The sequence below is a fragment of the Meles meles genome, chromosome 7 (assembly GCF_922984935.1).
Source record: "Meles meles chromosome 7, mMelMel3.1 paternal haplotype, whole genome shotgun sequence".
NCBI classification, from domain to species: Eukaryota; Metazoa; Chordata; class Mammalia; order Carnivora; family Mustelidae; genus Meles; species Meles meles.
This window is the reverse complement of record NC_060072.1, coordinates 132144844-132163622: the sequence shown is the minus strand read 5'-3', so window position 1 is coordinate 132163622 and position 18779 is coordinate 132144844. Positions and strand designations below refer to the sequence as shown.

The following is an 18779-nucleotide window of genomic DNA, read 5'->3' as shown; positions in this document are numbered from 1 at the left end:
AACTCAAATCTCCACAGGGCTCAGGCAAGTAATTCAAATAAGTGAAGTCAGAGAGTGTAAGAAAAACAATGGCGGGGGAGGGGGGGCAGTAGAAAACTGGAAAAGTACATGCACCAGCTACAAGCAGCAGCAACGACTTAGCTTGAGCCTGGTGTTGCCGTGTAGGAACATAGGCCTGCTGTTGTCAGATCTTATGTTTTGAGAAGCCAGAAATCTGATTTTTAATGTGAAATCACCTGGTTTTTTAAGTGTTGGCACTTTTTTTTTTTCTTAAAGAACACTCCATGAGACAATATAGTGCCAGCCAAATAAAACGCATCCCACATCCATCCATGGGCCAGCTACAGCTTCCAACCAGCACTTCACAACCCTGGGCTTAAAATTTATACCTTCTAAAATGACCTATGGGAGGCTCTGGATGTGGAATCTACCTTTGATTCTTGAAGTCATGTTTTAGAGTCATAAAAGAACCACTGTAAATAAAATAAATTAAAATAAAATATAGGGGCGCCTGGTTGGCTCAGTGGGTTAAGCCTCTGCCCTCGGCTCAGGTCATGATCTCAGTGTCCTGGGATCGAGCCCCGCATCAGGCTTTCTGCTCAGCAGGGAGCCTGCTTCCCTCTCTCTCTCTGTCTGCCTCTCTGCCTACTTGTGATCTCTCTCTGTCAAATAAATAAATAAAATCTTAAAATAAATAAAAGTAAAATAAAAAAATTTCAGCGGCAAATTTCAAGAAGCTGATGAAAAACTAAAAGTTGGCCTGCAATTAAAGAATTAATCTAAATATATGTTACGATACTTAGCTAATTTTGCTGCTCATGATGGAGATGTAGAAGCGAAGACTTTAAGCAAAATTAAGTGGTCTATCCGGAGAATTCATAAAAAGGACTCAAAATGAAGAGGCTCTTCAAAAAGAAAAAAGGAAAAAAAAATACTATGAATTTAACACACTAATTCCGAAATCAGTAGGCAAATCGAACACCTCAGGAACTCTAATTTCTTTTAACTTTATTGCTTTTTAAATTATTTTTGCAAACACCATTTTTAATCAGTCTCTAAACCCTACGACAAGTCATGCTAAAAACTAAAAGAACATCATGAATCATCATTTCTCTGTTTATCCATTTAAAGATAGGATGTTTTTGCATCTGGTTGTAAAATATATCACTATCACTTTAAAACCTTTTTTAATAAAGCAGGTAAAAGATACCTTTAAAACTTGGCTACACACTAAAGATGCTAATCTTATGTTATAAAAGTCACTCCATTCAATCAAACTTTTCATGATTTGGTAAAATTATAGTAAAAGCCAAATATGGTGTTGCAATTGCTAAAGCCAGTTATATACTGACCATACTCCAGTATGAGTTTGGGAATATCACTTTCAAAGTGGAAGAAATCTGTCCTGTTTTTAGTCTAACCCAGCAAATCTACTGCTGTGTAACAAATCACACCAACTTAGCTGCTTCAAACAGGAAACATTTACTATGTTGGGTTTCTGTAGGTCAGGAATCCGGGAGCAGCTCAGCTGGGTGGTTCAGGCTGGGGCCTTGCACTAGGCTGCAGTTGGGATGGGATATCCATTAGGGCTGCTGTTATCCAGGGCTCCACTGGGTCTAGAGGACCTGCTTCTAAGCACACTCACAGGAATGTTGGAAGAAGCCTTCATCAGATCCTCCCCCATTTCTGGAGCCCGCCCATAGATTCCTTATGATGAGGCCTCCCCCAGAGTGAGGGACAGGGAACCAAAAGTCAGAACCCAAGACAAAGCCTGCAGCCTTTCATAATCTAACCTCAGAAGTCACATACCATCACTTCTGCTATATCTCACTGGTAAAAAGTAGGAGGAGGCTACACGAGGATGTGACTAGGAGGAGGTGGGCGTCACTGGAGGTTGGGAGGCCATCATAGAGGCTGGCTTTATTCTTCACCAACACATCTGAGAGAGGCAACATCCCTCTGTAGGTAACAAGTCCTCTCTAATTTAATTTTTTTTAAAGATTTTATTTGACAGAGAGAGAGACCACAAGTAGGCAGAGAGGCAGGCAGAGAGAGAGGGAGAAGCAGGCTCCCCGCCAAGCAGAGAGCCTGATGCGGGGCTCGATCCCAGGACCCTGAGATCATGACCTGAGCTGGAGGCAGAGACTTAACCCACTGAGCCACCCAGGCACCCCAACAAATCTTCTATAATTCTGAGCTGAGAGACAGACCTCTCCAGTTGCAGGGTGAGAAAAGGGTGGGGAGAGAATTTGCATAGTATAATGAAAAATTTTTATGTATTTCCCCCACTCCACAGATGTCATTTTTCCTGCTCTCGTTATTGCCACACTACATCCCTCCAGTCTTCAGAGCCATCAGTCTAACTTGTACACGTGGGTTGAGAGTTTGAGAGATGAAGGGTTAACATCCATAAGTATGCTTTGAAGGTTAAATAATTCTGGCTCCTTTAAAAAGTCAAGTGAGTCAAGTAAGCCATTGATCTGGAGTTAATGGTGCCCTAGTAAGAAATTACAATCAGCTGGGATGGACGGCGCACTTACAGGGCTCAAATATAAAAAGCAGCTTCAAAATATGGTTAAGGAGAAGTAGTGGAGACATTAGAAAGAGAATGTGGGAAATGAGAGACTTGGGGATGGCCTTGGAAGTTAATAGGTAACATAAGATCAAGAGCAATTTTTAAAACACCCAAATTTTGGCTTTTTTGTTTGTTTTGACTTATAATGACTTCACAGCTAAGACTAAGCTAAATAGAAGGAGGCAAAAGCTACGAAGAGGGTTCGTGGTGCTCCATCCACGAAGAGACTGATGATTCATTACTGGGAATCAGATCTTTGACAAAATTTACTTTTTGTGCGTAGAAATGTTTTCATTTTGTTTTCTAGTTGCTAGATGAGCATATGATACTGCAGCCATGGCTGTAGCTTCACTCTGCCTCCAGTTTTGCATGCTGCTTCAAAACGAGTAAACTGAAGCGGAAAGGGTGCCTTGTATGATTGCGACATCCCTGGCACACTTCCTTTGCTCCAGCCCAGTTTTAAGTCCCTGCCTTCAAGCTGCTCAGGCAAGGGCATCAGGAGAAGGCTGGACAGTGAAGGGCGGCTGGGGCTCTGCTGGACTCTCTGCAGGAACACACCACGAGAGGAAACAGAAAAGGGAGACAAATGAAACATTGGATGATTAGAAAGTTTGCCAGGTGCTTTTATAAAAGTGACCCCTGGTCCGAGGTTCTTGGTGTGACTCCTTCTGAGTGGTTCCTAGAAGCTTCCCAGAGGCTTCCACTGCCCACATGTATTCCTGAGGATGAATTCAGCTCAACATTTTAATAATTACATAATATCCCACTGAGTAAATATACGCCATAATGTACTAAACCATTCCCCTGCTTTAGAGCATTTAATTGTTTTGTTTGATTATGATTTGGGCCATGTTGAAGTACAGTGTAGTGAACCTCTTTGTGCATTAAGATTATGTATTAGTTATCTATTGCTGTGTAACAAACGACCCACCCAGCAGCTTCAAACATCATCATCTATTATCTCACTCAGCTGAGTGTAGTGGTTGGGAAGCTCCAGTTTCTTACTGGTTGTTGGAACCTCAGCTCCTCACCATGTGGGCCTTTCCCTAAGTCGTCTAACGATCCTCGTGTCATAGCAGCTGGCTTTCTGCAGAACAAGTAATAAGAGACAGCAAAGGGAGAACAACCCTGGGACAGATACCTCAATCTTTTTTATCTGGTCACCTATTCTCCGAAGTACCCTGCCATCACTGCCGCCATATTCTAGAGGCCACATAGCCCAGTCCTGGTATGATGTTGGAGGGGCCTGTACAAGGGTGTGAATATGAGGACACAGGAATTCTATAGGGCATCTTGGAGGCTGACTCCCACTGGGTAAGCTAGAACTCCACAGGTTACACAAACACACATGCATGTGTGTATCTACTTATGATAGCGGCTCAGAGCTACAATTACTAAGGGGGAGAGTGTTGACATTTTTTGAAGTTCTTGCTATTTTTAGGTTGAACCACACAAAACTGCTATTTTTGTTAAATCGAAACCAACTGAATGTAGGTGATTGCATATAGGTCAACCTAATACAGACTGCAGAATTGGTTATTTTATAAGTAGATGTCTCTCTACCATCAGGTCTCACCATGTGTGAGTCTGGCAGTCTGGTCACTTTACAAATAAAGTGCATGTTAGTCCTTACATAGAGTAAGAGATTGCTCAAAGTTGAATCACCATTTACTTCTCCCCAAATGGTATTTTTAGTTCCAAATTACTTAACTTACTGCATACTACAGTTTAGTTACACTGATTAATAAACATGAATATTATGAATGACTTTTTAAGACCACAGCATTACCACTATATCGCCTTTTAACAAATAAACACAAAGCACTGGCATGCTAATTCTAATAGCTACAATTAAAAAGCAAAAATAGGAGAAATAAATTTTAATAAATACATTATTTAACACAATATATCCAAAATATTATAATTTCAACATGCAATCAATATTCAAAAATTTAATGAGATATTTCACATTCTTTTTTTCATATTAATTTTTGGAAATCTAGTGTGTATTTTGCACTTTGGTACATCTCAGTTTGGCCTCTAAATCTTCACTGGAAATACTCAATCCGTATTTAGATTTCAAAAAGTCTACAGCTGAGAAAGTAGATTCACACTCAGGTTGCTTTGATCATACCTAAAAAATCTCCAGTAATTGCACTAGTTTATCAATTTTTAAATTTATATTAGAAGTAGATAACAACTTAGTTCCTCAGATCCCCTCGTCCCCATTCAAGTAGGTGACAGTAACATGTGACTAGTGCACGACCACGTTGGTAAAGCTGTAGTTTAGAATCAAAGGAGATACAGAGAAATGGCTAGTAATAGAATTATTGCACAAGTTACATAACTTCAGTTAATACCTTTTCAAGGTCAGAGGCCCTTTCTTGAGCAATTGCTTTGATGCAATTGGTCCTTGCTTTGATGCAATTAACTTACACTACATTTTTAGAGCAACTTGGTTCATTCATCTACAGTCACAGATGAGAGCAAAGTAGGCCAAAAGTTAACTACAAAATCAGCCAGCTAACATGGTAATTAAGCAATAACTATTTTCCCTGCTGACAATGGATTTTAAGATTTATGATAAGATAATAAGATGATGAACATGGCTTATTTCAAAGTACAATCCTTTTTTTTTTTTAGGTGGCAGGGTGGGGCAGAGAGAGAGTCTCAAGCGGACTCCCTGCTGAGCGCAGAGCCTAACATGGGGCTCCACCTCACCACCCCTCACAACCTGAGCAGAAACCAAGAAACCAAGAGGGGAAGTCTCAACCGACTGCACCACCAAGGCACCCTCAAAGATTCTTATGCTAACAAAGTCCTAAGTTTTTAAGAAGGAAATTCTCTTGTCCATGGATGTTTGTGAAATGCTTAATTGCAGTACTTTCAAATTTCAGTCAAATACACTACGACTAATGCACTTCTAGAAATTCAGATGTAAATAAAGAGTCCCCCCCCATCTAAAAGGTGTTTTAGAAGGTTTTATACACTAGTGATTGGAAAATAAACCGAATTCAAAACCCCAAAATGTGTTATGATCCACTGTTCAAACTTGATTTATTTCTAAACTAGTGGGATAAAAATACTCTTCTCTGGATCTACTCAGCACACATTTTGTGACAGTTCTTGTGCAGATACTTGCACCAGACAGAAAACGAAGCCTCGGGCTAAAAGAATCTTGGGTGGCATCTGTAGACAAAGTATTTTAGTGGGTAGAGGGCTTTCCTTTCTCCTATAACTGCACTATCAATGTCACCGCTTTCTATTTCTATGCCCAAAGTCTGTGCAGCGGTTATCTGGAGGTAACTAGGTTCTTAAGAACAATATAAAGATTTCCTTTCCTGCGATGGTACAAAAAGCATCACTCGTAATTCACTTTTCACTTGGTTCAACTTAGAATCCCCCAGTATACTGTATATGTTCTCTTAAGACAGCACAGTATTTCTGTCTAACGTGCCCAGCTGTGCAGATGACGTTTATGCTCATCTCTATCAATTTTTCTATCTTAGACTGTAAAATCCTGGAGATATTAGTCAAATTATTTTACTTTGAAGACACGGTAACATACACATAAGTGCCTCAGATACTTTTTGATGATTATGATGATGATGATGATGGCAATAAAGAAATTGTTCACTGGCCTCATACATAAAGTTAATAGTCTCAGTGATTTGGGAATTTAAGATTACAAGAGTATATGGTATTGTTCTATATTCTGAATTCTAAAAGAACATGCACAAAAATAACCTCAGAAGAGTTTATCAATCAAGAATTTATAACTTTAAAAATCACAATAAATAAAAATACAGAAGAACTGACAACATATTTTTTTCTTCTACTAGCACACAAACACCCTAAAAATGACTAACAAGTGAGGTAACTATGGAGTAGTTATAATTAAAGTGTTTCTTTGTTTAACACACTTGGTCTCCATACCAAAAGAACACAGAAGAAACATTTATTTTCACTTCACCTTTTTCCACCAACATTTAAATAAGTAGAAGATTTATTTGTGGAAATCAATGTTAGGATCAAAAGAGGTGTAACATGTAATACATATAATCCCATATACTTCATTTGCTTCTATGCTTATGTATTCCTCAACCCCTCCAAGATAAAAGAAGTTGTAAAAACAAAAAGTCAGTAAAAAAATCAACATTATTATCTACAGGCATCAGTAAAGACAGTTGTCTGTAGGGCTTTTAAAATAATTTTTCATTACCAGGCTGTAGTCCCCTTCACCCCTTCATTCCCACAACACAAGGTCTCTTGTTATCTCAGATATTTGTCATGAATATGTGGATTTTTCAAAAGTTAATTACTGCTTCTTAAGCCTATTCCACATGATTTAGCCTATTGGTATTTATAGATGGGTGACATGAAAAGAATATTTGCAAAAATTCTGAATTTTAAAATGTTCTTTTCTTTTTATCATGTCATCATTCTATACAAGACATAAAAGAACCAGGCTGGCCAGCTCAATCTGGAGTCTTTCTTTATATTATCTGTTTAGCAAACAGAATATAATCTACTAAATGTTTCTGTAGTGTCCAAACCGGCCAATTCCTGTCAGCACTGCTCATCTTGGCACTCTCATCTCCTAACTGCCATTGAGCCGGGATGGGAATCTCTCATTTGATTTAGTCCTGTGGACATCAATCAAGTCTATAGGAGAAAGGATAGTCACACATGTGGAAACCAGCCATCAGGGATTAAAAACAGAGGTATCTGGCAAGACTTTCAGATACAACAAGGAGCTTAAAAGGAAGAATGATGGGCTCTCATACACTATACTTTCTCACACTATAAAAAGGAAGAATCTCTGAAAGATTTTGAGTAATTGCCAAGCAGTTACACTATAAATCGTTGCCTGGCCAGAATAAATCTTTCCCCTCTCTACTGCAGTTCCCTCATCTATATAATATGACAATTATATTAATGATTAGAATGTTTTAGAACACCTAACCAAATTACTGTATTCCTTTTTGCCAGGCTTGAGAACAAAGTTTACTCTAAGACAGCAAGAGTTTCTAAGAGACGGCATATCCAGCTAAAGCTCCCAAAAGAAACACTTAAAACTTATTTTTGAGACCAAATGTGGAAAATTATTCCTACAAAACCCTTGTAGGGCTCCTCCTTCCTCATCCCTCCAGCCAGGCTATTGTTCTCACCTTAGTCCCAAGTCCTACTCTCACTGCGGCCACACCCCCGCTACAAGGTCATTGGAGAGGCTGCTGTACTCCACACAGTGTGGAACCAAGAGAAAGGCTGCCAATGGGGAGCAGGGAAGCAGGGCCTGGAGAGGGCGAAGCGCCCCTCTGGGCTCCTCCACACGGAAACACTGCACCTGCAGAGACCCAAGTTTCCTTCTTCCTCGCCCCTCACACTTCCGGTCCACACAGGCTCTGGGCCTCATGGGCCCTCTGGGCCCTTGTATCTCCAAAAGCAAGACTAATCCTCAGATGAGAGAGGGTGACATTGATGAGGTAAATATGTTCACAGAATAATGCTGTGGAGTGGGAGAATCCAGCAAGAAGGAAGAAGAACCAGTAGAAGTCACCTCAGCTTTTATTTAAAAAGCCAGAGAAAATATAAAGAAATAGCTTATTTCCCTTCAAAGTAAGAGGTAGCTACATCAAGAATATTCAGTGACTGCTGATTCAACCATAGAAATGTAATGACATGATTTATACGGAGTTTAAAAAGAAAAGAAACCCCATACCATTTCGGGTTGTTAATCCCTAGTTCCCTTTGATTATGTAAAATGCTTATCTACACATAGAAGTAACTTTCAGAAATTGAATTGTTCAAATAAAAACAAGACAGATGGTGCCTATTGATTTTTCTCTTCTACTAATTGCACACTTACTTTATTTTTGTTTCCTGACACAAAACCTTTTCCTTCTATTGCCCTTAAAGGTATACTTTATTTCTTTTGCATTTCCATTTAAGGGTTCTATTTCTTGAACTGCCTAATAAAACATTCTTCTAATAGAAGAACAAAACACTGAATGAATGTCCTCCCATTAATCTAACATATTGTATCTTTAGGAAATCACTGAAAAAGAAATCAGGTTATTTAGAGGAAAACTCTCTATTCTCACTGATTCAGGATGTGAACGATGATTTCTTTTATTGCCTACTGGGCATCAATTCCCTTTCCTTCAGAGAAATCTATGCAGTAATCTCTTCTGGGAGCTTCTGGGTCCCAGATCCCTAACTACTGTGAAATATTGAAATTACAGAGGGAATTCCATGTGAGAGCCATGTTATAGCAAGAAATTGGAATGAAATCCTTAACACGGATCCTATTTATGAACTATAATCATTTAGCCTCAGACTCAACAATAGGGAGATATAGAAAGGTTATTTATAGGCACCTGCCTGAAAATATATCTGTACAGCAGTCCCTCAAAGCTCCTTTGCAGCACCTTTTGAAATACTCATGTTATAATCTGTTTGCAATAAAGTCCTCTGACCAAAAGTAACAATAACAACAACAAAAACCCAAAACTAAATATGATAACCAGCTTCCTGTGATACCAGCTTCTGATTTAAAACACTGCCTTAGAGACTTCTGGGTGGATCAGTTGGTTAAGCATCCAACTCTTGATTTGGGCTCAGGTCATAATCTTGGGGTTGTGGAAAGCAAGCCCCCTGTTGGTTCCACGCTCAGTGGGGAGTCTGCTTGAGATTCTCTCTCTCTCTCTGCCCCTTCGTCCCCCATTCTCTCTCTCTCAAACAAATAAATGAATCTCAAAAAGGAAAAACTGCCTTAGTTTCCTCTATAAATGTATATTAAACAAGAGTCCTAAGGTGATCCTATTTGGAAAACCAAAATCCAGATATTAAGGAAATCATTTTAATATACTAATTCAGAATCATTCTAAGCATGACAATAGTTTTCTTTCTCCGTTTATTTTTGTATCATTTTCTTTCATACTCTATGGGTAGTTATAATCAAAATTAGATAATACATCGGAAGCATACTGCACAGAGCCAGGCACACAGTTAAGTACTCCATAAGTGGTAGCTATCGTTTTACACATACACACATACATTGAAAAATCTGGAAAGCAAAGAAAATGTATCCTTAATTCTATCACCCTAGTAACACAAACATGTATTTCTTTGCAACTGATGTTCACACAAATTTTACATTATTATATTGCAATATATAATTTTATCTCTTTTTTTACATTACAATCATGTTTCTGTATTACCATGTAGGATTCATAATTATCTTTTTAATTTGCCAAGTGAAATTCCATTAAGTAAAAACCACCATAATTTAACCACTAAAGTCCTGCCAAATATTTGAGGGTTTTTGATATTACAAATAATGCTATAATAACATTTGCATGAATATAAGTTTCTCATTCTGTGGGATTCTTCCCTTAGAATGAATTCCCAAAGTAGGATTTTTAGAGTAACCACGAACTCTTTCGTGACTTAGATTAGTTTTGCCAAACTGCTTTCCACAAGTTTAAAGAGTTGTAGTGCCTCCACCAATGGCCATAAACATACTAATATTTTATATTTATTGAATATTTACCATATACCAAGTACTGGTCTAAGTGCTCTGTATATATTATCTCATTGAGCTCACAACAGAATTCTGAAACACCCACTTTTAGGTACCATCTTTTGCAGATGAGGAAGTTAATGTTCAGGACGTTTAAAAGCCAGGTCCAAGGTTATACAGAAACTAAGTGGTAGAACTTGGACTCAAACTTAGATCCCGTCTAATGCCACAGTGCTCTTAATCATTTGGCTATATCAGCTTTACTCTTTTTTTACTTTTAATAAAAATAAAAACATTTTTATTAAAAAATAATAGATGGGGAAAGACATCTTCACTGATGTTTTAATATGCAGTTGATTACTAGCGAAGTTGATCATTTTTACATATGTTTGTTTTAAAATTGTATTTTCTTGTTGTATTATATGTTCATATTGTTTAGCAACTTCTGTAAAGTGGTGGGGGCAATTTTGTATCCTCTATATTCTTTACCAATCAGGTGTGTCAGCATGAACTTCACACAAGAGGTCCATGTCCTTCTTGATGACTTCATTGAGCTGTCAGTATCTAAGAGGAAGTACTCCTCTTTCTCCTCCCTCTTGCCCAATATGGGCTCAATACAAATATATTCTATAAGGTTATCATGTCCATATCTCTTCATTATTATTCATTATTCATTATTCATCCATGTGCTAAGTCTCCTGCCTGGTTTAGAACACCCCTATCATGAAAACCGATTTACCAACATCTTTGAGAATTCATCAATATCTCACTCTCCTTACTCGCCACTACCTGCCTCTTTCTATCTTCAAATTTCTCTTCTAATAACTACGGTAAGGACTGAAATGTGTAGGGATTTTTTTTTCTTTTCAAATTTTTATTTGAATTTTAGTTAACATACAGTGTAATATTGGTTTCAGGAGTAGAATTTAGTGATTCATCACTTACATGTAACACCCAGTGCTAATCACAAGTACCCTCCTTAATACCTACCGTCCATTTAGCCCATCACCCACCCACCTCCCCTCCAGCAACCCTCAGTTTGTTCTCTACAGTTAAGAGACGCTTATGGTTTGCTTCCTTCTCTCTTTTTCTTCCCTTCCCCTATGTTTATGTTTTGTTTCTTAAATTCCACACATGAGTGAAATCATATGGTATTTGTCTTTCTCTGACTGACTCATTTTGCTTAGCCTAATACTCTCTAGCTCCATCCACATCACTGCAAATGGCAAAATTTCTTTTTAAGATTTTATTTATTTATTTGACAGACAGAGATCACAAGTAGGCAGAGAGGCAGGCAGAGAGAAAGGAGGAAGCAGGCTCCCTGCTGAGTAGAGAACCCGATGCGGGGCTCCATCCCAGGACCCTGGGATCATGACCTGAGCTGAAGGCAGAGGCTTAACCCACTGAGCCACCCAGGTACCCCCCTCTTTTTTTTAAGAGCAAATGGCAAAATTTCATTCTTCTTTTTTTTTTGATGGCCAAGTAACATTCCATTATATATGTACTTGTAAGATATATATGTATATATATATTAGTAGATTTGTATTTTATTTTATTTATTTATAGAGTTTATTTAAATTCAAGTTAGTTAACATATAGTGTATTATTAGTTTCAGGGGTAGAATTTAGTGGTTCATCACTTGTATATAACCCCTAGTGCTCATTAAATTAAGTGCCCTCCTTAATGCCCACTACCCTATTATCCCCCTTTGCTCACCCACCTCCCTCCAGCAATATACCAAATCTTCTTTATCCATTCATCAGTTGATGGATATTTGGGTTCTTTCCATAATTTGACTATTGTTAATCATGCTGCAGTGAACACCAGGGTACGTGTGCCCCTTCAAATCAGTATTTTTGTATCCTGTGGGTAAATATTTAGTAGTGCAATTGCTAGATCATAGGGTAGTTCTATTTTTACCTTCTTTAGGAAACTCCATACTGTTTTCCAGAGTGACTGAACTAGCGTGCATTCCCACCAACAGTGGTGGAGAAAAAGGGTTCCCCTTTCTCCACATCTTCATCAACATGTTGTTTCCCATGTTGTTAATTTTAGCCATTCTGACAGGTGTGAGGTGGTATCTCATCGTGGTTTTGATTGGTATTTCCCTGATGATGAGTGATGGCGAGCATCCTTTCATGTGTCTGTTAGCCATCTGGATGTCTTCTTCGGAAAAATGTCTATTCATGTCTTCTACCCACTTCTTAACTGGATAATTTGTTTTTTGGGGTGTTAAGTTTGATAAGTTCTTTGTAGATTTTGGATATTAACCCTTTATCAGTTGTGTCATTTGCATATATCTTCTTCCAAGACTGAAATGTGTAGGTTTTTGTGAATTTGTGATCCAAATAACTTGGCCATCATTCAAAACTTATCTCCCATAATGTATGGAAACATCATTAAAACTGCATCCATAGTTCACTAAGCAAAACCAGATTTACCTAATAAATCTAAATTTTAATAATCCTGTTTTCAGATATGCTCCATTACCTGCATTATGTCTTGCAATATATCCAAGTGCCCAAGCTGCAGCCTCCTTGACTCCAGGGTCAAAATCTTCCAAGCATATCACCAGCGTATCCAGTGCTCCACAATCAACTATCGCTTGAGCTAGTTGAGGAGAATGTTTACCAACTGCTCGTAACACAAAGGCAGCTGCTTTCTTGTAAAAACGCTACAATGATAAAATAGATAAAACTCCAAGTGAGTTAAGCACTTATAAAACCAAAAGTTAAAATAGACCAAGACCAACATAAAAATGACATTAATATAAATAAAGCTCAACAGCTTTTAAACCCAAAGGACAAAAAACATCCTGCAAAATCATTTTTTGATGTTTCCCTACTGCTTTTGTTCAGTAACTAAACTGAAATAATGTAAGTCTTAAATGACATTTCAAATGTTTTATTCTGAAACATTCATTTGGAAACTGTATGAAATGAATTATAAACATTGTATTTCCTACCAATTCATAAAATAATGAGATTTTCTGTATCTGTATCACACGGAAAAGTATTTGCTTGACCCATGGGAACTCTTAGATTGTTAGCATGTGCAACAAAACTTTCCACTGACAAATTCATTTCCTTTACTTGCCCTCAGTCTCTAAGCATGGTAGGCCTTTCATGACCTCAACTAATCTTTTGGTGTCCCAAGTTATCCTGAAATAACAACCATCTTTCAAAATGTACTACCAATTGTTGGATAAACATAAAGGCAAAACACCCATGATACCTTTTAAAACCTTTCCTAAAAATAAACTAACCAAACAAGGGGACGTGTTATTTATCCCCTCTCGGAAATGCTTTTTTAAAACAATAAATACAAATGACTTACTGTTAGGTGAATGTTAAGTAATGCTTCACACTTATAAAATTTTTATACAAAATTTATCAGATTGAGAAATAATAAAACTGAAACACAAGATTAACATGTTTTTCTTCATATAACTAAAAAAAATTAAATGTATTAGGAAGTATTTGACTATAACACTCACTATTGTTTCATTAGTCTAATGACATAATAACAGTCTCTGTCCCTTATTAGTAGAACCCAGATAACCCCCTATTATAGATTCCAAGTTTCTGTTTCTTTACACTGCCTACTAAGAGTGACTGGGTGACTATGGCATCTGTTTTGAAAGTATGTTATTTACTCTGGTTAAAAGATTAAGATACAACAAAGATTATAGGAGTGAGAAAAATACATCAAGTATATTTTAATGTATTATATCTCAAAAATTGGTATATGTTAATGATATAAGAAATACTGTATGTCAATAATGATGTTTTGATTTATTTCTTTAGTTTCATAAATGTTAACATATATAGATATTAAAATATTTGTTATAAAGGTTAATTTTATGTCGGTAACCAAATATCTACTAACTTACTATAAAACTTAGAGTTTTAAAGTAGCTTTGCATTATTTTCTTACAATCATGGAAAAATACTGGTGATACATTTCTTGTCATCACCTTAAGCTAAGGTGACTGTTTATATGGCAGAATTTTCAAATTCACAATTTACTGGCCATCAATAGTCACTGCTAACTACAGTGCCTATAATTCACACTGTCTGATCTCATTTCCCCTTTTTCCTACTTTCCACTTCTCCAAATTCCTCTCTTCTCTCCCATTCCTCGCCAAAAGAATTGCCTTAAAAAAAAAAAAAAAGCCATGCCAGGGACTTTGTACCTCATAAAGAAGAGATTAAATCCTGTGAGAAATGAGTTAAAGGACTAGTAGATGAAGGAGACAGAAGTCTGGGAATACTGACTCACATTCTCACTTTCCCCTCACTTCTACCCTAGCACTTTTTTGTCTCTTTACAACTAATGGACACTCATTCACAATTAGATCTATTGAGCACCTTCTTTTTTTTTTTTTTTTAAGATTTTATTTATTTATTTGACAGAGAGAGATCACAAGTAGACAGAGAGGCAGGCAGAGAGAGAGAGAGAGGGAAGCAGGCTCCCTGCTGAGCAGAGAGCCCGATGCGGGACTCGATCCCAGGACCCCGAGATCATGACCCGAGCCGAAGGCAGCGGCTTAACCCACTGAGCCACCCAGGCGCCTTCTTGGTGGGATACCAAAACACAGACCCTGCCCTGGAAAGAAGGAGCTAAGAGTCCAGGAAGAACAAAGTCTAACAGTACTTGACGACAGAAGGAACACCTGCAAGAAAACTAAAATTTCTGAGACTCCTCAGAGAGATAAGACAGTCAGTAAATGACTCTCCAATGTATAAAAATAGGACAAAATTTTTAACAATTGGGATTTTTTTTTAATTCTGGTAAAATATATGTAATATTTACTACTTTAACCATTTTAAAGTGCACAACTCAATGGCATTTAGCACATTCACGGTGTTGTGCAAACTTCACCATCCAGTTCCAGAATATTCTCATTAGCCCAAGAAGAAACCTCACACACGTTAAGGAGTCACCCTTCTTTCCCCTCCCTCCGACCCCTGGCAATCACTAATCCGCTTCTGTCTCTGTGGATCTGCATGTTCTATAAATTTCCCATAAGTGGACTCATACAACATGCAGCCTTTGTATCTGGCTTCTTTCTCTTAGTGTAACGTTTTCAAGGGTTAATCCACGTTGTAGCGTGTGTCAGCATGCTTTCCTTTTTACGACTGATAATATTCCAAGATATGGATGTCCAACATTTTGTTTATCCAGTCATTCTTTTGTTATAGTGAATAATGCTGCTGTAAACATTTGTGTACAAGTTTTGTTTCAACACCTGTTTTCAATTTTGGGGGGAAATCTAACTAGGAGTCTCACTGCTGGGTCATGTGGTAGTTATATTTCACTTGACTGCCAGACTGTTTACAGCAGCTGCACCATTTTACACTCCTATCAGCAGTGTACGAGGGCTCCAATTTCTCCAAAGCTTCACTAACACTCATTATTTTTTCTTTTCTTTTTTTTTATCATGGCCATTCTAGTAGGTAAAGTGATATCTTCCTGGGCTTCTGATTTGCATTTCCTAATGACTTGTGCTATTGAACATCTTTTCATCTTCACTGGCCATGTGTGTATCTGCTTTGTATGCATATAGATGTCTCTTCAAGTCTTCTGCCCATTTTTAAGTTAGATTGTTTGTCATTTGGTTACACAAGTAGGAATTTAATCTTAAAAATATGTCAAGAAATATATATCCTTAGGCTATGATAAACTAACAGAATGGAATAAACAGACCCTCTCTATAGGAACGTCCTTAACTATTGCTAGGTGGTGCTGTACAGAAACATAGAGTAGAACTGGACAGGAAGGGGGAAAATTGGGGCACTCTTAGATGACCCTTAAAAGGACTGACATGCTTACATACCTGGTATAAAATGCTTCATAAAACCTTCTATTACATGTATTCTGCTTCCTTTTGTATGCTTCCCTCCCTCCCTCCTTGCTTCCAAACTGCCTCTTACAGTTTACACTAACCAGATTTCGCCTGCATATATGGATTGCTGAAAACAACTTTTTATTTGCCTAAGGCTCCATACAGCTCTCAAAGACTGATCCTACAGGTTTAAGACTCTCATACACAGAAATACTGCTTTATACATAATCCCACTAAAAATTGTGTAGTCTGTTTTCTTATATTAACAGTAATGGAAAAAAGCTGCCTATCACTCCCAAGATAAAATACCCTAAAGTTATTATTATGTGCAGTTCAAAGACTTAAAGGTTGTATTAACATCCTGACATTCGAATGCCTATAAGCTTGCAACTATGCCCAAACTAGCAGATTTTTTAAAATTTAAAACAAAAAAATATATAATTAATTTTTTCAAAAATCTTACATTCTGTTCTGCCAATGAATAAACAAGTTGTGGAAGAATGTCACCCTTCACCACTGCTTCTGCTAGGTCATCATTATAATTAGCCAGTCTCCCAAGAGCCAATGCAGCAGTCTGTTGAATTGTTGGGACCACATCCAGAAGAAGAGGCCGCAGCAAAGACATTACACCTGAGTGGAGTTATGAGAGAACAGAAGTCAGCAAAACTGAAATGAAAAAGCAAATATACAATTCAGCATATATGCAGATAAGAAAATTGTAGGGAAAAATCAGTAAAGACAAAAAAAAATTATCCACTAAAAACCAGGGGTATATTCAGAATCATCTAACTGGCCAAGACAAAGAATAATACAACCTGCGATTATCAAAGCAAGAACATAGCATGAAAAGAAACGCTTTGGAGTTAGGTTAGTTTAAATCCCTGATTTGGCAAATAGTCGCTATGTGACCTGATAGGGCATCATGAGGAATGCAGAGAAAGACTATAGAACATGTAGTTTAATGCATACGTAGCATATGGAAAGGGGTAGAAAGAAATTGGGTATAGGTTTCCCCCAACCTTTGCAAACCCTATCTTCCAGGGCTCAGTTGGGATCCTTTCATCACTATGGAGTCTTCCGTTTATTTTGTTCATTTTTTTCCCCCTCTGATTCCAACTGTTGGATCTTTTCTGTGATTTCAACAGGCTAAGTTCTCACATTCATGAAGGGATGCAAATTTAGATTTCTGATCTTATTCCAAAGAAACAAATTCTTTGGGGCACCTGGGTGACTCGGTCATTAAGCATCTGCCTTCGCTCAGGTCATGATCCCGGGGGCCTGGGATTGAGCCCTACATGGGGCTCCCTGCTCAGTGGGAAGCCTGCTTCTCCCTCTCCCACTCCCCCTGCTTGTGTTCCCTCTCTCACTGTGTCTCTCTCTGTCAAATAAATAAATAAAATCTTTTAAAAAATTCTTTTAATTGTATAATATCCATATAATAATCACTCTAAGCATAATATTCACTCTACGGTTGAACACATAGTAGGTCTATCATCCTCATTGCAACAATAGTAAAAGTTAGCTTATATTTACCCAGCACTTATTATACATATATCTTGTTTTAAGGACTTCTTTTCCACATTAATTCACTGAACTGTCATAAAAAACCTATGAAGTTGGCCCTATTATTATGTATATTTTACAGATGAGGAAATGGAGGCTGAGAAAGGTTAAGAAATCATCACAGAACTAATAAAAAATGGAGCATGATTAGAAATTCAGATATTCTTCATTAATAGTTGCTAAATAAATATACTGAAAGTTGAGGAGGTGGGGAAAGAGAAATTAAAAAAATTACATTTTAGTCATCTAGCTATTCCAACTCTTTACAGTACCTTTGTCTTACTATAAAATACCCAAAATAGTCAACTGCTATTTGGGTTTTAATGATGCTGTTTTAGTCTAAGGTTACAAGAAAGGTTAATGACAGAATTCAAACTGGAACAAAACGTCCCTTGACTTTCTAAACTTTACTTAATTTCAGGCGGCTATTCTAACTAGATGTTATTACATCTTTTCTTTAAAAACATACCACAGTGATCTAGAAAAGCAAATATTATCAATATGCTTTTATAATGTTATATGCAGAAACATTTGAACTAGAATAAAAGGAAAACATTTATAATAACACTTAGGACTAGACCAAATTAAGATAAACAGTACTACCAATAACATAAGCAGAGAATAATGATGCTTATCATAGATACATGTAATGACGTGACCCATGGCTTTTCACAGTTTCCAATTTCATTTAGTGATCGTTTTTATGGCTAGGGTGGCTTGATGAGATCATCTTACATAAGACCATAGTTGCAAGTCTGAATCCTGACTAGCCTGAATCAGGCTGGTTAACTTTGCAGGCACACGGCACTTCTATTCATGGGGAGGTCATAGCTCATGTTCAGCAGATCAACGAGTCTATACTCATAAGTGTTGCTAATATTACTATCTATGCTTTTTATAGTGATAATTTCTGAATTACCTCACAACAAAAGTTTAAAATACAGAATATATACTAGAATGACTACCAAATGTTAACATGGGTTCTTTCTAGAAAGTTGGATCTAAAACAATTTGTTGATTTCTTCTTTATAGTTGCTTTATTACTTGATTTCTTTTTTTAGTTCTTTTAATTGTGGTACACATAACAAAAAAATTACCATTTTAAACACTTTTTAGTGTACAACTTAGTATAATCATCACCACTATTAGAAACTGGACTGTTTTCCACAGAAGCTACACCATTTTACATTCTTACCAACAAAGTACAAGGGTTCAAATTTCTCCACATCCTTACCAACACTCATTATTTTTTGTCTTTTGTTTTTGA

The 18779-nt window shown here is 37.2% G+C and overlaps 1 protein-coding gene across 2 annotated transcripts in view; it reads right to left on the bottom strand.

Annotated features, from left to right (window-relative positions):
* Positions 1–18779, bottom strand: part of SPAG6 (sperm associated antigen 6) — a 63415-nt gene that overhangs the window by 29585 nt on the left and 15051 nt on the right. For both annotated transcript variants that reach the window (XM_046012901.1, XM_046012902.1), the window contains exons 3-4: positions 16413–16579; positions 12592–12775 (exon numbers count right to left, since the gene is read on the bottom strand). In XM_046012901.1, the coding sequence (XP_045868857.1) occupies positions 12592–12775; positions 16413–16579 (351 nt within the window). The remainder of the gene's footprint in view (positions 1–12591; positions 12776–16412; positions 16580–18779) is intronic.